The sequence below is a fragment of the Neopelma chrysocephalum genome, unplaced genomic scaffold (genome assembly GCF_003984885.1).
Source record: "Neopelma chrysocephalum unplaced genomic scaffold, ASM398488v2 Primary Assembly neopelma1_97102, whole genome shotgun sequence".
NCBI classification, from domain to species: domain Eukaryota; kingdom Metazoa; phylum Chordata; class Aves; order Passeriformes; family Pipridae; genus Neopelma; species Neopelma chrysocephalum.
The window spans coordinates 550441-570071 of NW_020925744.1; the positions used below are offsets into that span (position 1 = coordinate 550441).

The 19631-nt window shown below is 34.8% G+C and overlaps 1 protein-coding gene across 10 annotated transcripts in view; it reads left to right on the plus strand.

The window, feature by feature from the left end:
- Positions 1 to 19631, plus strand: part of FCHO2 (FCH domain only 2) — a 79605-nt gene that overhangs the window by 4376 nt on the left and 55598 nt on the right. For all 10 annotated transcript variants that reach the window (XR_003532263.1, XR_003532262.1, XR_003532264.1 and 7 more), the window contains exons 2-8: positions 4442 to 4533; positions 9554 to 9628; positions 10950 to 11091; positions 11175 to 11327; positions 15410 to 15514; positions 18218 to 18316; positions 19382 to 19478. Coding sequence is in view for 7 of the 10 variants with exons in the window: in XM_027671567.1 (XP_027527368.1) it covers positions 4442 to 4533; positions 9554 to 9628; positions 10950 to 11091; positions 11175 to 11327; positions 15410 to 15514; positions 18218 to 18316; positions 19382 to 19478 (763 nt within the window). In the remaining 3 variants the exon portion in view is untranslated. The remainder of the gene's footprint in view (positions 1 to 4441; positions 4534 to 9553; positions 9629 to 10949; positions 11092 to 11174; positions 11328 to 15409; positions 15515 to 18217; positions 18317 to 19381; positions 19479 to 19631) is intronic.

Here is a 19631-nt window from a genome sequence, read left to right on the forward strand (position 1 = left end):
GTTGAACAGTTTTGATCCAGAGGAGATAGCACTTGCACTCAATTTGATTAGAAACACAGGAAATAAATGCTACTGCAAATTGCCCAGAAATTTCTGGCTGCTTTACTAAATGTAGGTTTTGAATTCAGAATCACTTTTATTGCAACAAACAAATGTATTCTTAAAACTTTTAAAATTATTTCAAGTAGTTCAGTGGAACACAGTTCCTGTAATCTGTTTCCTGTTATGCACAAGCCATGGAAATGCTGGTTTCTGAGTTCACATTTGCTGACAGGGCTACTTTCATTTCCATGAGGAAATCATTGCAACTAGTTCTTGATTAAGGGAAATGGAAGGACTGCTTGCCCTTGCTTTCTGTGACTTTAATTTGTTTTGTGTGCAAAGTTGGTCAGTAGTGCTTCATTGTAGGCTTATTTAAGTGAGGTGTTTACTTGCATTTGGAGTTCTGTTTCTTCCTACGGATTGCTGTCAGGGGACACCTGTGCTGTAGATACAAAAGAGCTTTCTTACAGCAGGATATAATAGGAAACCTCAACAAGAACACCAGCTTCCAAAGAGGTTTTGTTAGCTCTGAGAAAGAAGGAGAAAACTGCTAATGAACTTCAGAGTAATTAAATGTTGCCTATATGGAGAGGGGACCACTTATTTTGCATTCTCATATGCAGTTTTACAGTTGTTGTCTGTTGAGTAATGACAGGATCATCCTCAGCAGATGGTGGTTTACCTGCAAAATGACACTCACAATGGTCTGTCAAACTGATCTGGAAGTATGTTACATAGAACCTGATGTTATACATGACAACAGAGAATCCTCTTTCTTCAATATGCAACTTGTAGAAGAATCTGCATCTGATTTCACCGTCTTTCTGTTATAGCAGTGGATGGTAACTGCTTCTGAATAGTAGTGGAAGGTTTCACCAGTTCCTTCTACTATGTGCTGCATTAATTCATTTTTAAGTACTGGTCTTTTAGTGATCACAGCTGTACTGTTGCCCATAGGAAGGAGCAGGTAAAAACACCCAATGAAGAAAAAGTGTCTAGACACACAATTTCCATGGACAGAGTTCTGTGCAGTACATGTGGGGAGGTGAACTGTTGAGGAGAAACCACCAAAACACAATGTTTATGGCCTGTGTGTATGCAAGAAGATACATAGTTGGCTTTTGTAAATTGAACAACTTTTCATCTTAGCCACCACATATACAATATAAATTTTAAATACAAAATAAATCTAGTTGCTGCTCTTCACAAACATAACGACTGAATGGAGAAATTGTGGATAGGTTGTATAGCTTTTCCTAAAGCGGAAAATCATCTGCTCTCTGCACTGAGATACTGTACTTAATTTGGTTTAGGTACACGTGTCTCCAAACATGAGTAACATTGTCATCAGGTTAGTCATCAGAACTGTTGATCATGTAAAAGAGTTTTGAAGTCTAGATGTTTATGCTTTTACGTAGAGCCAGATATTGGTCAGATAGGTTGTACTTCACATTACATGTGAAGCTATGTCTTTTAGTTGTGCCAGGCTTAAACCCCATGAGCCCTCAAATCTGGGTGCCTGCTTTCAGCTTGGTGTTTTTTTGAAACTTTAATGTATTTTACACATAAACTCTTAAGCTCTGATAACTATTGATAATGTATAAGGGGTATGGCTTTCAAGGGACTTATTTTAATTAAGAACAGCATCTGTCGTGATTCTCTGTCATGCTTTCTACTATTTTATGTGAAGTCAGGAACAAGAGCTGGACTGATTAAAAAACCTTATTGAAGTGAAAAAATTACTTCCTTTGCAGTAACCTTCAGTTACAGTTTGGGAACAAGATAATGATGGCAATTGGTTGGTTTGGTTAGTTCCATTCTCTAAAGATTTGCACAGTTACGTTTCTGACGGTTTATCAGAAGGGCTGTAGCCAGAGACTGGATCATGGCTATGCTACCCTTCCTGCATTTCTAAAGTGACAGGAAATTATGGAGCTCCAGTGTAGAAAAGGCTCCATTACAAAAAGTTGAGAAGTGGCCTGTGTTCAGTGCATTTTGAGTGTGTTGGTTTAGAAAGAATAAACACTTTACAGCAAAGAACATTTCAAAAAGGAGAATTTTATTAGTTTTTCTGGAAGAAATGCCTAATAATTACTTGTAAATGCTTATCTCTGAATTTCAGCACAGTAACAACTTTGGAGTGGTTTAATAAGAATTATATTCTGTATTCTAATTGAAAACATTGTTGAAGTCTTAATTATAGTGCAGTGGCATTCAGGGTTTATATTGATTAACTGCATAAAGTTAATAAGTTAGTGCACCAGTGTTCAAAGTTATTGTGGGCTTCAAACTACAAGAAAAAATGTTTGGATAGGAGCGAAAGGGGAGTGAACTATTTAAACTGGTACTTCAAAGAAATTACTTTAAAAAGAAATGACATTTTCTACTAATTGGTGTTCTTATACTTTTATTTTCCAGTCTTGGTAAAGCCTTGCTCTGTAGATAGTCCTTTTAGAGTTTACTGTATTTAATGTGTTCTGTTTATACTGCTTGAACTTTCTACAGACTGTAATTACACTCACGCCAAACTGATCTGAATTTTGATGCACTTTTTCAGGTTACAACTTACTGCAATCTTAGGAACTGTGATTTTATAGGTGTTTTTTTTTCTCTTTCTTTGGTTTTGCTTTCCCCAGTGTTTGGAAGAAGTAAAGCAAATAATCCTGGCTAGTAATCTGAATCAAATTGCCTTCAGTTTTCTGTTATTTGTAAATTTATGTGTCTGTGTGTGGTGTCCTTTAAGGCAGTTTGCTTTGCAGAAGTGGACTTAATACCATGGCTGCTGTGAAGTTCTTCTATCCACCCATGACTGCTTCTACTTATTTAAGATGGCAGGTTCCTGCATGCCTTCTCCTTCTTGCTCCCGCCTCTTTGGCTGAGCAATGCAACTTGTTCGTGTCCTTGTAGTGATCTGGATCAGTGCTCCTTGTTTTTATTTGCCAGCTTTATTTTTTAGCTGTATAATTTCCCTTATCAGGTTTGCCTTATGGCTGCACAAACAAATTTTTGCAGAACTGAACAGACAGAAATGTTTGGAAGGGTATATGACCAAATTCTCAGGCTCCTCTCACTGACAATATAGGGCTGCCTTTGTGAAAAGTCCAGGATTTTAAGGATGTGAAACTACTTAGATGCATCCAGAGGAGAGCAACAAGGCTGGTAAGAGGGCTGGAAGGCATGTCCTGCGAGGAGCTGCTATGGGCTTTGGACTTGTGTAGTTTGGAAAAAAAGGAGGCTGAGGGTGACCTCGTTGCTCTACAGCTTCTCGAGCAGAGGAAGTGGGGAGAGACATGATCATCTCTTCTCCATGGGATCCAGTGATAGGATGCATAGGAATGGTTGAAAACTGTGGCAGGGAAGATTCAGATTGGACATTAGGAAGCATTCCTTTACTCTGAGAGGGTAATCAAAAACTGGATCAGGATTGCTAGAGAGGGTGGTCAATGCCTTGAGCCTGTCAGTCTTTAAAGGGGCATTTGGACTATGCCCTTAACAACATGATTTAACTTTGGGTCAGCTCCGAGGTGGTCAGCCAGTTGGGCGAGATGATGACTGTAGATCTCTTCCAGCTGAAATAATCTATTCCATTCCATCCTATCCCATCCTAGTCTTCTTTCCCTTCCACTCGGAACACGCGTGCAGTTTTCATCACGGCATGCTTCTGTATCTTTTGTAGGAGTGGCATTATAGATCTGAACCTTCTGGAAGAGAGGAGGGGAATGGATAGTTTGACAGGAAAACTTTTATAGTAGCAGTGCTATTATGCTGTGTCTTGTGTCTCCTTCCTCTCATTTCTATTGTTGCATTCTCCTGTCAGGTGGAAATTCACCATAATGCCAGAGGTCATAATCTGGCTGAGTTTATTAATCAGTGTTTAGGGTAGTGTCTCACTTTTATTACTGAGGTATGCCTTACTCACTGGAAAATGTTTTAAAACTTAAGAACAGAAAAAGGAAAGCTCTTTGTTAGAAGGAAGAGATTAGTGATTTTTTTTTTACAAAAATCAGAGGAAGATAAATGAAATGTCATGTATTGGGGAAGCAGGATATCTAGTGATCTCTAAGTGTGAATTTCAGTTCATGGAAAATAATGGAAGATATAAAAGAATGAAGAGATAGTACAGTACTTAGTGAGATGGGAAGTGAAAGAATACAAGATTGCTAGAAATCTACAAAAGAAATGGCTTTGAATATAGTCTACAAATATGTGATAGATGGGTAGTAGTAGCTGTGAGGTGATTTTAGTTTGGCTTACATTTATGGGATTAGTGGGAACTAACAGCAGTTGTTAAAAAGCTGAAGCATTAGAAATAATTTGCTTGATGAAACTTGAGCAGTTATTAAAATGTGTAAGTTCAAGCATGTTGTGTTTCATAGTTCTGCTTTCTGTTTATCTTCAGGGAGAAAGGAACAATGGCTTTGATGTCCTCTACCACAACATGAAACACGGACATTTGTCCACAAAAGACTTAGCAGACTTTATAAGAGAAAGGTAAGTATTCATCCTTGGTAATCCCAGGTCTTTAACATAATGTTTGTGGTTTCTATTGTTTATCGTTATGTTTTAACAGTAATGTGCAAAATATGTAAAAATCAATTATAATTTTAATATATCTCTTATATCCTACAGGAATATCTACCTTTTTGTCCATTCACTTAGAACTGAATAGGGACTCTTAAACACCAGTTCATAACAACCTTCTAATTTTTCAGGTTTCATTAAAAAAACTAGAGTAAAAGTCTAGAAATGTCACATTAGCTGTCCAGCAATTTATTTAAATTATTTGAAATTTTTCATCCTGTTTGGAAGAAAAAAGATCATTTAAAGTTGCAAAAATTATCAGTTTTACAGAGGTTTTGATTATAGATGCAGAATTATAGCAACTGCTAGTATAATCTTTAAAAAATTATACTTTTAGATATTGAGAGAATAGGTTTGTTAAAGAAAAGAGAGTGATATGGAAGGAACAAGACTGAAATCTGAAAATGTGACAAGATCCAAAACAGTGCTTTTTTTAGTTCTTTGTGAAAGAAGAGTGCTGCTGCTGTGCTGAACATAAGAATTTCCCTTCTGAAGGAAATTGATTGTATGTTTGCTTCAGGATTTTGTCTTCATTCAGTTTATGGACACTAGATAATACATGAAAAATACTCTCAAGGGGCTGATTGAGGAGGGCACAGCCAAAGTAATCTTGTGTTTTAAGAATCCCTGATTTCAGAGAATGCATTGTGAAGCCACACAGGATTCCAGTGAAATCCTCTGTTGGATTGAGCAGAGGGATATCACATTGTTCACAAGTAGTATGAAATGCTTAACGCTTCACAAACTTGCACGTATTAAAACATTTTGGCCCAAGTTTCTACTAATTAGTTCTTGTGGTTTGTCAAGAAGGGGACAATTTTTTTTCCCCATTTAAGCATGCATTTAAATAACTTTTGAAGATTAATGACCATGTAGGAATACATTATCCTTTAGTGAGAAGTCAAGAAATGTTTTTTCCTGTGCATGGATCAGGATGTGCCAAAAAGATATGCAGCCATCTTACAGCATTTTTGGTAAGATTTGTGAAAAAAATTCAGTTCATGTTAACTCACTGAGATTCGCTAGAATTTTAGTGCTACCCTGGAATTTATTTGATAAGACTGCAGTATAGTTTCTTAAGAGCAACTTCCCTGGGATTGGAAAACATCTGTCAGTGATGCAGACCAGAAGCACTAAGTTTAGTCCTTTCCAATGACCTTCTCCAATCAGGATATTAAACCTCCATGGAGTATTCTTCAGCCCTCTTTTACTGCCACATCTGAGTGCACCAAGCTGCAATTAAAAAAAACAGTTGAGTAACAAATAGATACTTGTTTTCAAGCGAGGGGATGAATCACTGATCAATCACAGCCTAAGCTACCAGTAGTTTGTGGCATACAGTTTAGTTTCAAAGAAATGGAGACACATCAAATATTTGGTGTCCTCACTATACTAAAACTTTTTAAGAGATCCATCTAGGCAGTGAAGCCCTTTGCTGCCATTGTGAAGTTATTGTGGGATGTCAGTCAACATCCTGGGAGATTAAAATGGTTGAGTAGGATACATTTTTTCACATGGGTCAAATTCTTGGTCTCAAAAAGAAATTGAATTGCACAGTATTTCAGCAGTATTTTATAATGGTCCAGTTGTCTTGTCCATGATCTATTTTGCATATTTGTTTATTCCAAAGAAATTAAGATGTTGCACACAATTATCTGCTCCCCTCCTTGTTTTGCAGATTATAGTCTAAATATTGTTTTACAGTACTGTTTTCTGCTGAAAATATGTTAAGTGGATTGGCAATATTTATTAGGAGTCACTGAGATTTTATGCTCTGTTGTTTTTATGCTCTGACTTTTGTGTACCTGATTTTCTGAACCCTTTGCTATGAAAACTAAACTTATATAAATTTGAACTTCACATCTGTCCTTCCATGCCTTTTGACACACCACCTTTTTTGCTTTTTTTTTTTATAAGTGGAGATATGAGAGAGTGAAAACTGAAAACTATTGAATAGGTAGAGACAGATCCAAGTTGTTGGTGATACTTTTAACAAGTTAGAGTACTTATGTGTTCTTGGCACTGTATTTGGATGTACAGACTGCTTGGGGCACAAAGGACACATGTCTATATGAAGCCCATCTCTGTTACTTGTACTGTTCAGAACAAGTAACTAAACTACTGCTTAGTTGTGCATAGCCTAATTAGGTAAGCATACTGTTTCCTTTTCTCCAGAATTAGTGATGAAAAAAGGGAAAAATGTATAAGATATTGGATAACTGTATTTAATTATAGTTAGCATAAGGATTTCTTTTTTAAGAATTTCCTCTCAAAATTTCTGCAAGACCATTCTGAGATTGTAAAGTTGTTCTCTCTGAGAAAAACAAAAGTGTTTGAAGTGTATTAATTTGTAATAATATTTCTATGCTGTATCTATTATTCCTAGTGGATATCCCTAGAAGGAGCAGAGATTTTCCTCTTTGTCTGTGTGTTCAGTGAGTCAGTACCAATTCAATTTTCACTTTTTCAGTTTTGCTCTTGAGTATTTCTTATTGGTGAAGTACTAAAAGAACTGAAAGGCAGTAGGATCTGTGGTTCCAGGAGCATGTCATCTGAAAGAGTTTTCTGGCAGGCAGTCTGCTCAGTACTGGTAAATCTTGGGGGGCGGCAGGTTATCCATCTGCTAAAAGAGAGATACCTTTTGTTAGAATCGTGGAATAGTTTGAAGGGACCTTAAAGATCATCTAATTCCAACCCCTCTGCCGTGGGCAGGAACAACTTCCGCTAGACCAGGTTGTTCATGTCCCATCCAACCTGGCCTTGAATAAAGGCTATGCTTTCTTGATAAAGCATGTAGAAATTTTGGGGTTTTAAATAAGTGGAAATAAGAAGGTTGGGCTGCCCACATAGGTGTTTTTCCTTTAAATACTGGGAAGATTTTGTAGGTGAGCTGTCTTGTTTTTGTGTGTATTTAGTATCTAAACTATTTATATGTAAGAAACCACTCTGCTCATCTAGGAGCCAAATAGGAACAGGAATATGTTGGCTTTTCTCCAGTAGTTTTTTTAATGTTTTTCTGTACCACTTGTCTGTAAGCATTGTAAAAAAAATTCTAGATCAGATGAAATTGGCAATGCCTATATTCCCATTTAACTTTTAAATGTTAAGTAAGTCTCAAGCAAAGACAGATGTTCAAATGGGTGAAAATTAATTTAATTTTTTTAATTTAAGGAGTTCATAGTGTGTTACCTGTACGTCAGAGTGCTCTGGAAAGTCAGTTGATAGGACAAATGTAGATATATATTTCCAGCTGGTCTGTAACAGCATCTTCTAGTTGTTGGTGTTTATAATGGATGTATGTTGATGCTGTGCGGTAAATGGCAGAACTCCAATTTTGTGAAGATTGTCAGGTAAGTATGCTGTAAATTGGTCCAAGGAAGAGATGTCAATTTTGGTCAGAATTCTTGTATATAAAAAATAAAGAGGATAAATAAGTCACTAAGATAGAAAATCTAGAAAACTTTGATAGAAGATATGTATGAATAATCAAAATATATTGTTCATTGTGGTAATTTAAAAAAAAAAAACACTTCCTCTGCTTGGTGTGTATGTTCTTGCTGCTGTACAATGAGCAAGAATTCCAAACCTTGGAAATTTAAACTTAATCAAAGGTATGTTCACATGTGGAAGTAGGATAAAGTTAATTGACTTTTTTTTTTTGTGGTGAATAACTTCACACTAGATGATATTTAAAATGTAATTTATTTATTCCGTATTACAATTTAATCCCCTTTTCCAAATAGATTTTCAACTAATAGGATAGTTATTTTAGAAGGTTTTAATACCTACCTCTCTGTCTCAGGTGACTACTGCTACTTTGTTACATATTTTCACAAGACAATTCTTTTTGCTTGGAAAGTGTTGCTATACAGGAGAGATAAAAACCTTTGTCTTAGATTATAGTCATGCTGTAACTTGAGAGAGGGGTGAATTCTTCATCTCCCTTTTTTATTCTCTTTTCTCCCTGTGTAAAGCTATTATGCAGCAGGAAAGAAATTGCTTCAAGCTTTTCAAAAAAAGGCAATTACAGTATTTACTGAAATCCAGGACGCTTCTAAATCTAAGTTGGTGCTACATAATGAATATTGGTTTAGGGTGGAAAATTAAAATACTGTGTGTCTTTAATAATAGGAGGGTGAGGAAGGACTTGCACAGTCACTGCTGCAATAGGTTATTCCATGTCAATTGCCCCAGCAGAGGCTCTAAGGAGGAAATCTGTGCTGACCCATGGATTTTGCATCTCTGCAAGACAAATGAAATTATGTGTTCAAATGAAGGAAAATATAATAAAACTTTGTGTAGGGAAGAAATTTTCCAAAATAAATCTGAATGTACTGAGACAACCTTCTTTAAAAATGAGTATAAAAAGTGGAACACAAGACTTACCACTGCATGTTATTTGGTTTCCAAACTCAGATATCAGTATGCAAAGAATTTAAACAAGGAATAAACACCCCCCCCACAACAAGACTAGACAACACCTCATTTCGTTTAATGTGATTGCTCAGTAAGCATTCAGTTTGTTTATTGTGATATTTTCATTACAAATATGTTTTATTTTGTTGCTGTGTAAGTCTCTCCTGCTTAGACAGTGCTAGACAGGTGATTGTTATGACACTTCACTCTGTTACTAAAAAATGTTAAAGGCAGTTGAGAACAGCAAACAGGAAGGAAGGAATGGTCTTTTTCAAGTCTTCAGTTCCTATGTTTTACTTGTTCTGTTCCCTATAATGTTCTGTCACAGGGTTCTTAGATTATTTTTTTAAATATAATAATGTAATTTTTCATAAAGGTTTTGAGGGGTCATTAAAATGGAGTAATTTCCAGCTAAAGTAAAAAGTCCTCTGTCTTGCACCTTTAGAATGCATATTCAACTCTCTTCAAATGTCTTCAAAATTTCAATTATGCTTTTGATGGTTTTCTTTGTCAGGGCTACAATAGAGGAGACATATTCAAGGTCAATGACAAAACTAGCCAAATCAGCAAGCAATTACACTCAACTTGGGTAAGTAAGTGTACATAAAAGAGAAATAAATATCTGCATACCTATTAAGAATGAAGTTTGATTCTGAATATTTTATTGCTGATGTTGAAGGCGAGCATAACTTTGCCACCTTTAAAAATGATTGTTAGTTCTTCAGTAACGATGCAAAATATCATGCAGCTATGATAAAAACTAAGGCAGCACAGTTTTTTAAAACTGTGAATAAAAAGACCAAAGCCCAAACATGGAGAAACTGTTTGCTCCCCTGTGCTTAAGGCACAGTTCTTTTCAGACAAATGGCTTCTGTTATGTGTTCTCAAGCCTATGGAAATTATTTTGAAGAGAGAACTTATGGTCTGTAAATATGGTAATTAATTTATTTATTTCTATTTTTTCTGATGTTGGAGTGCTATCTGTCCTCAGGGATGTTCAGAATGAGACTTTTCCATAGATTCATTCCATAGCTTAATGGAAGTTTTATACACAGAGTATAAAGAAAAATTGAATGATTAATGGATGCTTTTTCATCAGAAAGATTAGACCAATGAGAACTCAGACTTCTTTGATGAAGCTAGATTTTTTTTTTATTTGTAATAATCTCATCTGGAAATATGGGGAGCTTTCAGTGGATAATTTGATAACAGTTGTTTCTGCTCTTTAAAAAGCAGATACAGAAGCTTTGATCAGTGCTTTAAAGGGTATGGTTAATATTGATTTTTTTAGCAGCATTAACCACGAAATTGAGGTAGAAATGTATCTTTAGAATAGCTAGAGAAGTCAATTCAGCACAGAAATCTCAATCTGAGAAATGATCCCACTTTCTGTACCATACAGTTCGTCTCTGTTGATCAGTAAATCCCTTTTACTGATCAACAGACCATCTTTGGCAATATATTTTTCTGCGTCTTATGCCTGCAGTGGTGTAAGATAGCTACCAATTTAACTGACCAAGAAATTTCTGATTTGTTCTCACTGTTCAAGTATATACATAAAAATACTTACCGCATGTTAGATTATTTTGAGCTGCTCTTGCACTGTCTTGCCACTTGGCATTATTGTGTGCTGATAATAGAGAGGATTAAATTAACTTTGCTTGGTTTTACTAATTAGAGTCAATATAGGTAAAACAGAAAACATATAAAAATTAGTAAATAGGATGCCAAGTACATTTGGAACATATTTAATATGAATTTACAGCAGTTGTTGGGGGGGTTGTTTGTTTCAATTTTAGGAACTGAAGTGAACTCTAAATTTCTTGATTACCCTGTAGTACTATTAAAAAAAAAGCCTACTAAAAGAAAAAAATCCAGATGAACATTAAGTATTATTTTCCTCAATCTAGGACATTTGCACCAGTTTGGGATGTTTTCAAAACCTCAACAGAAAAACTAGCAAGCTGTCATTTGGATCTTGTGCGGAGATTACAAGAACTAATAAAAGAAGTTCACAAGTATGGAGATGAACAAATCAAAGCTTATAAAAAGGTTATTAATTTTCTCTTATGCATGTGCCATGACTTGTTAACATTAAAGTGATTTGCTTTTGACAATCATGTGATATTTGGCAGACTAAAGAGGATGTTTCAGGAACTTTGGAAGCAGTGCAAAATATTCAAAGTATCACTCAGGCCTTGCAGAAATCAAAGGAAAACTACAATACAAAGTGTGTGGAACAAGAGCGCTTGAAAAAGGAAGGAGCAACACAGAGAGAAATTGATAAGGTAGCTCTGTCTTACTTTAACTGTGTTGTTAATCACCTTGTATTAATAAAATGCTTTGAAAGGGTTAAGTGTAATTAAAAGTGGTAGTTGTGACTTTAATGTGCATGATATTTTGAATACCCAGTGATGTTTTGTTTACTCTTACTTCCTTCTCTGTTCTAATCGCACTGCAGTTCTAATTCTTTATTTTGTACATACCTGCATTATATGGTAGTATTGTTTAATGGCTTTTACAGAAATCGTACATGATTTTTTTAGCATCTATTATGTTTTTGAATATATTTCCTTATATAAATACACAAATAGTCAATGCCCTTGTTACTGAACTAAGGAGTAATTGTGTTGTCCTTTTTATGGGTTAAGGTAACTAATTACACGAGTGTTTGAAGTCTGTTCCATTGAGAAGAAAAACATGTTATCAATACTTTCAGTGCTAATTTAAAAGGTTCCAATTTCATGGACCAGAAATTCAAGGGATGAGTATCTTGATGTTGTATGTAGTACTGCCTTTGCGTTATGGCAGGATTTGATCCATTCAGAGAAGTACAAAATGTCTGAGGTTGGCAGAGACCTCTGGAAGTCATCCTGTCTGTCCCCCATGCTCAAGCAGGGCTACCTCAAGCCAGTTACCCAGGACTACATCTAAATGGCTTTTTAGTGTCTCCAAGGATGGAGATTCCATAGTCTCTCTGGGCAGCCTCTGCCAGGGCTCAGTCACCTTCATAGGAAAAAGGTGTTTCCTGAGGTTCAGAGGGAACTTCTTGTGTTTTCTGTTAGTGCCCATTGCCTCTGGTTCTGTCACTGTGCAACACTGCAAAGAGCCTGACTTTGTCCTCTGTGTTACCCCCTCTTCAGATATTTATATGTATAGATAAGATTCTCCCTAAGGCTTCCCTTCTCCAGGCTGAACAGTTTCAGTGCTCTCAGCCTTTTCTCATGGGAAAGGTGCTTCAGTCCCTTGATTGTTTTCATTGCCCTTTAATGGATTTTCTCCAGTACCTCCATGTCTCTCTTGCAATGGACAACCCAGAACTAGACGCTACTGCAGGTGTGGCCTTTACCAGTGCTGAGTGGAGGGGAAGGATCACCTTCCTTGACCTGCTGGCATCACTGTAACTTTTTCCTGTTTTCAGGAATCTAACTAGTAGAGGAAGGTCACATTTCTTCATCTCTAACTAGAACTTCTCTTATTAAATCTTGATTTCTCTGCTGATTTCCACTTTGATTAACTGATCTGTGTAAGATTCTGTGCTTATTTAAATGATCTTTGTACTTTTTATACTACTATCTTGATAAAATTGATTATTACCTTTTCACTGCTGACAAAAGTGATTCTGTTCATCATGTTCCCGTTGTTTCAGATTGATATAACTCTAGCCTTTTTTTTCCCCCTAGTTTTTGTCTCAAACAACAGTTGATATTGGATTCTAGACATGAATCAGAAATATGTGTTGGCAGATGTTTTCCTGCCAGTATATTCAAAGTACAATTTTTCTGAATTCTTGTAAATACATTGAAACTTTTCAGTAGGAAAAGCTGACTTGATGGAAAGCTTGTTTTTAAGATGTAGCATTGTCCTTGTTAATTTGGAAACAAAAAAGTGTTGAACCTGAGAGATGTCTACATGAGAAGAGAGAAAGAGGAAGCACTATAGGAGGAAGGTCATTTTTTACTGGTTTGTGCATCTTCCTTAGATACAATTAGATCATAGTTGAATGCTCTGCAAGTACTTAAAAAATGTTTCCAGTGGGAGCAGGTCACTGTCACAGGTCAGTACTGTCACATCTCTTCAGTCATGCATCTATGAGAATTTACACTTGTAATGTCATAAACAGAGTGACCAAAGATTGTATTCATTTATTTTTTCTTTGGTAGAAAATAGATTTATTACATTAAGCACAACATGAAAACTATTTTCTATCAAAACCACAGAATAACTGCTTTATAAGAAAACAAGGGATCTATACCAGTATACAAAGCCAAATGTTTGGAGAGATACTTTATTGAAGAATCTGAAGAGGTATCTGCAGCTGAAAGTTAATACTAAGTTGTGTAATAATTTCCTGTTGTTCTCTGACATGTGAACTTCTCTGTATATAGTGACTTAACAAAAAATTCTTGACTGATCCTTGTTCTTTCACTTACTGTAAATTTGCAAAACACAGTTCTAGCAATTGCTGCACCTGAGAATAGTCACATCCTGTTTTCAGGAGACATTAGTTGCTAATCAGTGTTCATGTGTTTTGTCATTTTGTCTGTCCTGCTGAGTAGTTAGTTTTTTAAATGCTTTTCAGCGTTAATGCTTGGATTCAGCTCATCATTAAACATGATAGGAGATGGAGAATGTTTTTGTTTTGTCAAAATCCCTTGCATGTGGGGTTCAGTTACGTAATGCTTTACCAGAAAACCCTTTTTTTTTAAGTCTTTTAACTTAGCATTTCCTTCCTTTTCAATGGTTATATTTGGAATGATCTTACTGCAAAGCAGTCTTAATCAATTTTAAAAACAAGATTTCATGGAGCACCTTTTACTTTTATCACAGTAAATGGCATTTGGGAAACAAGATAGGACTGTGTGCTACTTCGTGATTCCCCTATGTGAATGTATAAGAGTGAGAATCATGAAGTAAAATTCAGGATACTTAACTGATGGGTTTGATACAACCTGTCATGCTCCATTTTAATGCCATGTTCTTCTTTCATGAAGTATTTTCAGCCCCTGTTATGCTGAGTGTAGATGACTATATGATTTAAGATCTGCTTAAGCTTTCTTTGTAACTGGAAAAGTGAAACTGTAGCTTTGTTTCCTATTCCTTTGAAGTCTTGGTTATGTTTCCGCAGGTGAACAAGTGCTAATGCTATATTGTTACTTATGATTTTCTGTTATTTTTCTCTTGGAAATTGCAGAATCAATCTCTCTATTGCCAGAGGGCATCTTTCTATTAATTCATTTGAATGTTAGAGAAAACGATCAGCTTTACAACTCATTGCAAGTAAAAAATGGTTTCTGTTTTTACTGTGAGACAGATGAAATTAATTGGAAAGGGGAAGAGGGCTATTCAGAACTGGAACAAATGGTGAATATACAGCTGTCTTTATTGATGTCATTAACAATGCAGGAATACTTTTGATTTACAACTGATGGGAAATTTCAATGAGACAAAGTAGGCACATTTAACAAAGAAGCTTAGGGAAAAAATGGTGTTCAAAACGATTTTTATTTTCATTGGCATTTATCTTGGAAATAGCATATCAAAGGTTTGAAAGACTTTATCTCATGTGTCATGCTGTAGACTTTGAAAATAACTTTTTCTCTACCACGATCAGTCACTTCATTCAGTTTTGTTCTCCATGTAATACTGAGATTCTCCTGTGTTTTGTTTTGTCTTTTATTTAACTCCCAGAAAGATGATTTTGGTTTATTAGCAACAAATAATGAAAAAACACTTATAAATCCTGCAAGGTCTATTATAACTAACACTAACCTGCGTAATTCTGATTATCAATGTGTTCTGCATTAGCTTCACTTTCAAGTATCTGTTAATCCATCGATGACTCCCCTTAATCCATTGATGTAACTCCTTTACTTTTGAATTTCTTCCTTTGTTTCTAAGAGAATTGCACCATCTTGGTTTTTTTTTACCATTGACTCTTTCAGAATTGCGCATATAACTTGTTGTTCTATATTCCAACCTAGCTTTTTTTCCTGTTTTGCTGTTGCAAATATAAATTTGTTGTACATATTTGACAGAGCTAATGAGTTATTGTCAGCAATAAGAATTTGATTTCCAAATAAGTGTATTATAAATTTTTCACTGCTGATAAGTGGAAGGGATTTAAATGACATAACAGCTTTTTTAGATTTTTTTTTTTTATGTGGTTTATGTATAGTTCTAAATAGAAATCTCTGATAGCTTGAATACGAGTTATTTGGTGATAAAATTTTTTTATGACACTTCCCTGTTTTGTTATGTCCCTGGATAATTTTTAGGGATCATCCTAGGCTGTCTTTTAATAATGACTTTAAAAACCTTGGCTCAGACCATATGTGTGACATTTGACACTTTTTGTACTGATCTACAGGCAGCAGTTAAAACAAAAAAAGCTACAGATACCTATAAACTATATGTGGAGAAGTACGCTGCATTTAAAACTGATTTTGAAGTGAAAATGACAGAAACAGCACAGGTAGGTGTTATATTAATTGAGTTACCTTTGAAATAGATTAATGTATTCTATTTCATCTCTGAAGCCATTTGAAATCAAAGTTTTTGAAAAAGTGGTTATTTTGGAAATTGATTTGTTTGAAAGGCAGACACTGACTATGTGTGTTGTGATAGCACTGTCCTTGAATGACACAGTTGAGCACTAGCTCAAGAAAGACTTTCTGAAGAAATTTTAGGAAGAAAGCAAAAGGAACTTCTGCAAGTATTGTAGATGCATTGTGATTTTGTGGGAAATCCTCTGAATTGCTGGGCACCCAGAAATCATTCATAGGAGTTTTAATATTGAGATACATCATTGCTTTTCCATCAAAACAGTTTAGTTACAGCTTGTTAAAGTGTCTTCCCACGGTTTACCTGAGATTTTGGAAAGCCCTTACATCTGTTAAAGTTTCTGGGAATTTTATTTAAGACTCAGTCTGTATTCCAGAGGATATCAAGTTCTCTGTATCATTGCATGTGCCACTCCTTGCTACATTTTAAACTAAACTTGTCTAAATGTGCTTAGTTCCTTAATTGTAGCAATCCTTTTATTTAAGGATTAAATTTTCACTTAATGTTATATTGGACATTTGTAAACTTTCCACATCTGTCCATACTGGAAATGAAAATTGCCATTCTGCAAGTTTTGATTTCAATCTTGATTTACAAGTTGCAATTATTGCTGTGATAAATATGGAAGGGTTTATTGTGATTGAAGAAGTAGGAAAACACAGTTCATTTTTGTTTAGAAATTGGATTTGACAGAAATTCCTTGTGTGGGGGGACGTTTTTGAGTACATCTGTAGTAATGTTATGCATTTGCTATGCAGTTGCTAAGAAAACATGTTGTCTTATTTGCCAGATCTTCCAGTTTGCTAGAGAGTTTTTTTTAAATCATGTAGCTCAGGCAATTACTGGAAAGGATCAAATAGTTAAAAATGCTGTATTCTTTGAAAGTCCTCTACCTTTTTTAGAACTAGGTAGAGTTGAATTTTGATAATTTTGCTGTTGAGCAGTCTGCATATGAATAAACGTCAAGAATAAGTAAGAATGCATTTTAAAAAACACTGTAAATTTACAGAAAAACATACATGTTTATAAAAAAAGATGTAGTGCTTGAGTAAATGGTGTATACTGAGTTGGACAGCTAAAGATTCTGACAATGATTTTTCATTTGTATTGTAGCTTAAAACTTAAGCAGCATCATGTATTTGTTGGGTTATTAACATTACAGATCCATTTCAGTACATCTTTTTAAAATTGATCTTTCTAAAGAGAAAGTAAACAATTTGGCTAGTGATTATACTTGTGATAATAATTATGGGATTGGATTATAATACCTAGCTTTATTCAAGATGGCTACACTTCAGAGACTTTAAATCTGAATTATAAAACAATAAAAAAGAAGAAAACAATTGGGGGATTCTTTCCACTAACAGACAAAAAATATGTGTCTGTATGGACAACTGTTTTCATGTGCTTTAAGGAGAAGAGTTTAAAGGACACATTGTATACATGTCTTGACACCCCTGTGACTGAGAGCAGATGTTAGAGACAGACCAGAGATAGTTTTGAAAGCAGAAGTTTACATAATAAGGCAATCCGTACAAGAGTAACATCATAGCATAGGCTACAGAGGATAACCATATCCTCTGTATTTAAGAGGAAGGCTGCTGGAGAAAAATAAAATAATTTTAGTCTGCCTGATTGGTGGCTAGAGAGGTATGTAAGTATGGCAGAAGATTGAGGGTTTAGAAGTTACAGATATTTGTCTTGACTGGACAGAGTTGTATTTGTGAATCAGAGTAGCAGGAGGTGTGAAATAGGGAGAGATGATCTTTAGGGAACCCTGTGCAAATTGGAGAGAGGATTAAGTGGTGCTCCAAAGTTTGGATACACTTGAAAGGGAAGTTACAGAAATAGGCAGAGAACTAGGAAAGAGCAGAAGTAAACAAAGATTTCCAGACAATTATGGTTGACTGTTGGGGAGGATGGGGACATTTTTAGTTCTGATTTTTGGCCAGGAAAGAGCCATTGAGAACTTGGAAGTGATTTTAAAATGGCTGTCAGCTGGAAGCCTGAGTAAAATGGAACAAACTGCAAAAATTATATGTGGTGAGTTTAAAATTCAAACAAACTAATCATATTTAAAGAAGGAAAGGATGTATACTTAACTAGAAAATGAGAGAGCAAGTGTATATTTCTGAGGAGGAGGAGAAGGTACTAAAAAGGAAGTGCAGAACATATCCAGAAATAAGATTTCTCAATTTAGGTGAAAAAAAAAAAAAGACTCGTCAGTAATGGAGAAAAGAGGGGTTATTTGAACACCCCCTAAACCTACTTTCTTCTGGTGGAAATGGGTCAGATTTATTTGAAAATAAAGATTAGATGAAAGTTCAAAGAGTAAGTAAAAAAACTTCAGTAATGGTTCTAAAAGGATATATTGCTTTTTAAAGTGCATTATTTCATAACTCTGAATTCTGCGCATTACTTAAGTATTCTTAAATAATTATTCTTAAGTATTTACAATATTCTTAAATGTTGTAATTGCCATGGTAAAGATCTGGAAAGGAAAAAAAGTTATTTGTTTGGATTTTTTTCCGTATAGTGTATTAAATTATTAAAATAAAAAGTTTAGTCTTTAAAAAATTTTTTATTATGACTAATTGCTCGTATCGGTTTGCAGAAATTTCAAGACATTGAAGAAACACACCTTCTTCGTATGAAAGAGATTATAGAATCATTGTCAAATACTATAAAAGAAATTCATATGCAAATAGGAGAGGTAACTTTTATACTATCTTTTTTTTGTTTGTTTGGATTATGCTATATATTTTTCTTAAGTATTAAATGGAATATTTCTTACTGTGTTTGTGGCAATTACATTTTTCAAATTATGGAAATTCAACAGAAGCTCGAATTTCCATGGCTTCCTGTTGAATTTGTAAGTTCAGTGTCACAAAAGTTACAGGATAAGTCTGAATATTGTCTTAATGGAAAACAAGATATTATGACAATTTGAAGAAATTTTAGTGTATTTCTAATTGATGCTCCCTAGATATTGAATTAGCACTCATTTCACACATAATCAGGATACTACTTCTTTGATAAAAACTAGAAATTATATCACTTGGAAAAGTTTCCAAATTTTTTTATACACTTGGATTTTATGAGCAAAAGATCTTTAGTAACAAAAGTTTATATAGTATCTTTTGTTTGGAGATAAGTTGGTTTGGTTAATAATCGTTATAAGCAGTTCTATTTTTTTAGATTTTTTGAAGTGTCTTTTTGTTTGCATACACTTAGAGTCACTATTTTCTTCAGTATTGAGGTTTTCTGCTAGTGAACAGTCGTCACAAGGGTCATGCTATGTATTTCTAAAGCATAAACCATATACCCATACTGCTTTGTTGGAAAAACCTATCAACAACATGTTGTTGTTTCTTTGTCAGACCGAAAACATTACAACAGTAATGCTTTTACTCAAGCAGGTGGGAGCTGTGATAATACAGTAGTAACAGTTCACACCCTTAACTGGTGCTGGCTTAAGAAACTGCTTGTCTTCCTGACGTTTTAGTGGCACACGTTGCTGACAAATTCAGAAAAGTATATATAGACAAGTTTTTTAAATGGAAGAAATAGAAGTAAAAACTAGACCTGACATTCCATTTTTTATCTGTATTGTATCCACACTTGCTAATACTGAAGCAAAGTAGGGATTTCCTTGTTAAAATATCTGTTGATTTCTCTAAGTCCTGTAATATATTTTAGAGGGAAGTATTTTGAACCTTAACTACAGAGAAAACTAATTTTTAAAATTAATTGCATTCTTTTTTTTTTTCTTTTGAAGGTGCATGAAGAGTTTATTAATAACATGACAAATACTACAGTTGAGAGTTTAATACAGAAATTTGCTGAGTCAAAAGGAACTGGCAAGGAAAGACCTGGTAAGAGATTAAAACTAACAGAATAGGAAAAGTTAGCTTTAAAACTGGAAATTTCCAGTCCCCGTAAAAGGTCAAACCCATGTTTTTTAATGTGCAATATTTTTAATGTATTTCAAGTTCTTAGTATTCATTACCTTTGATATTAAATGATTC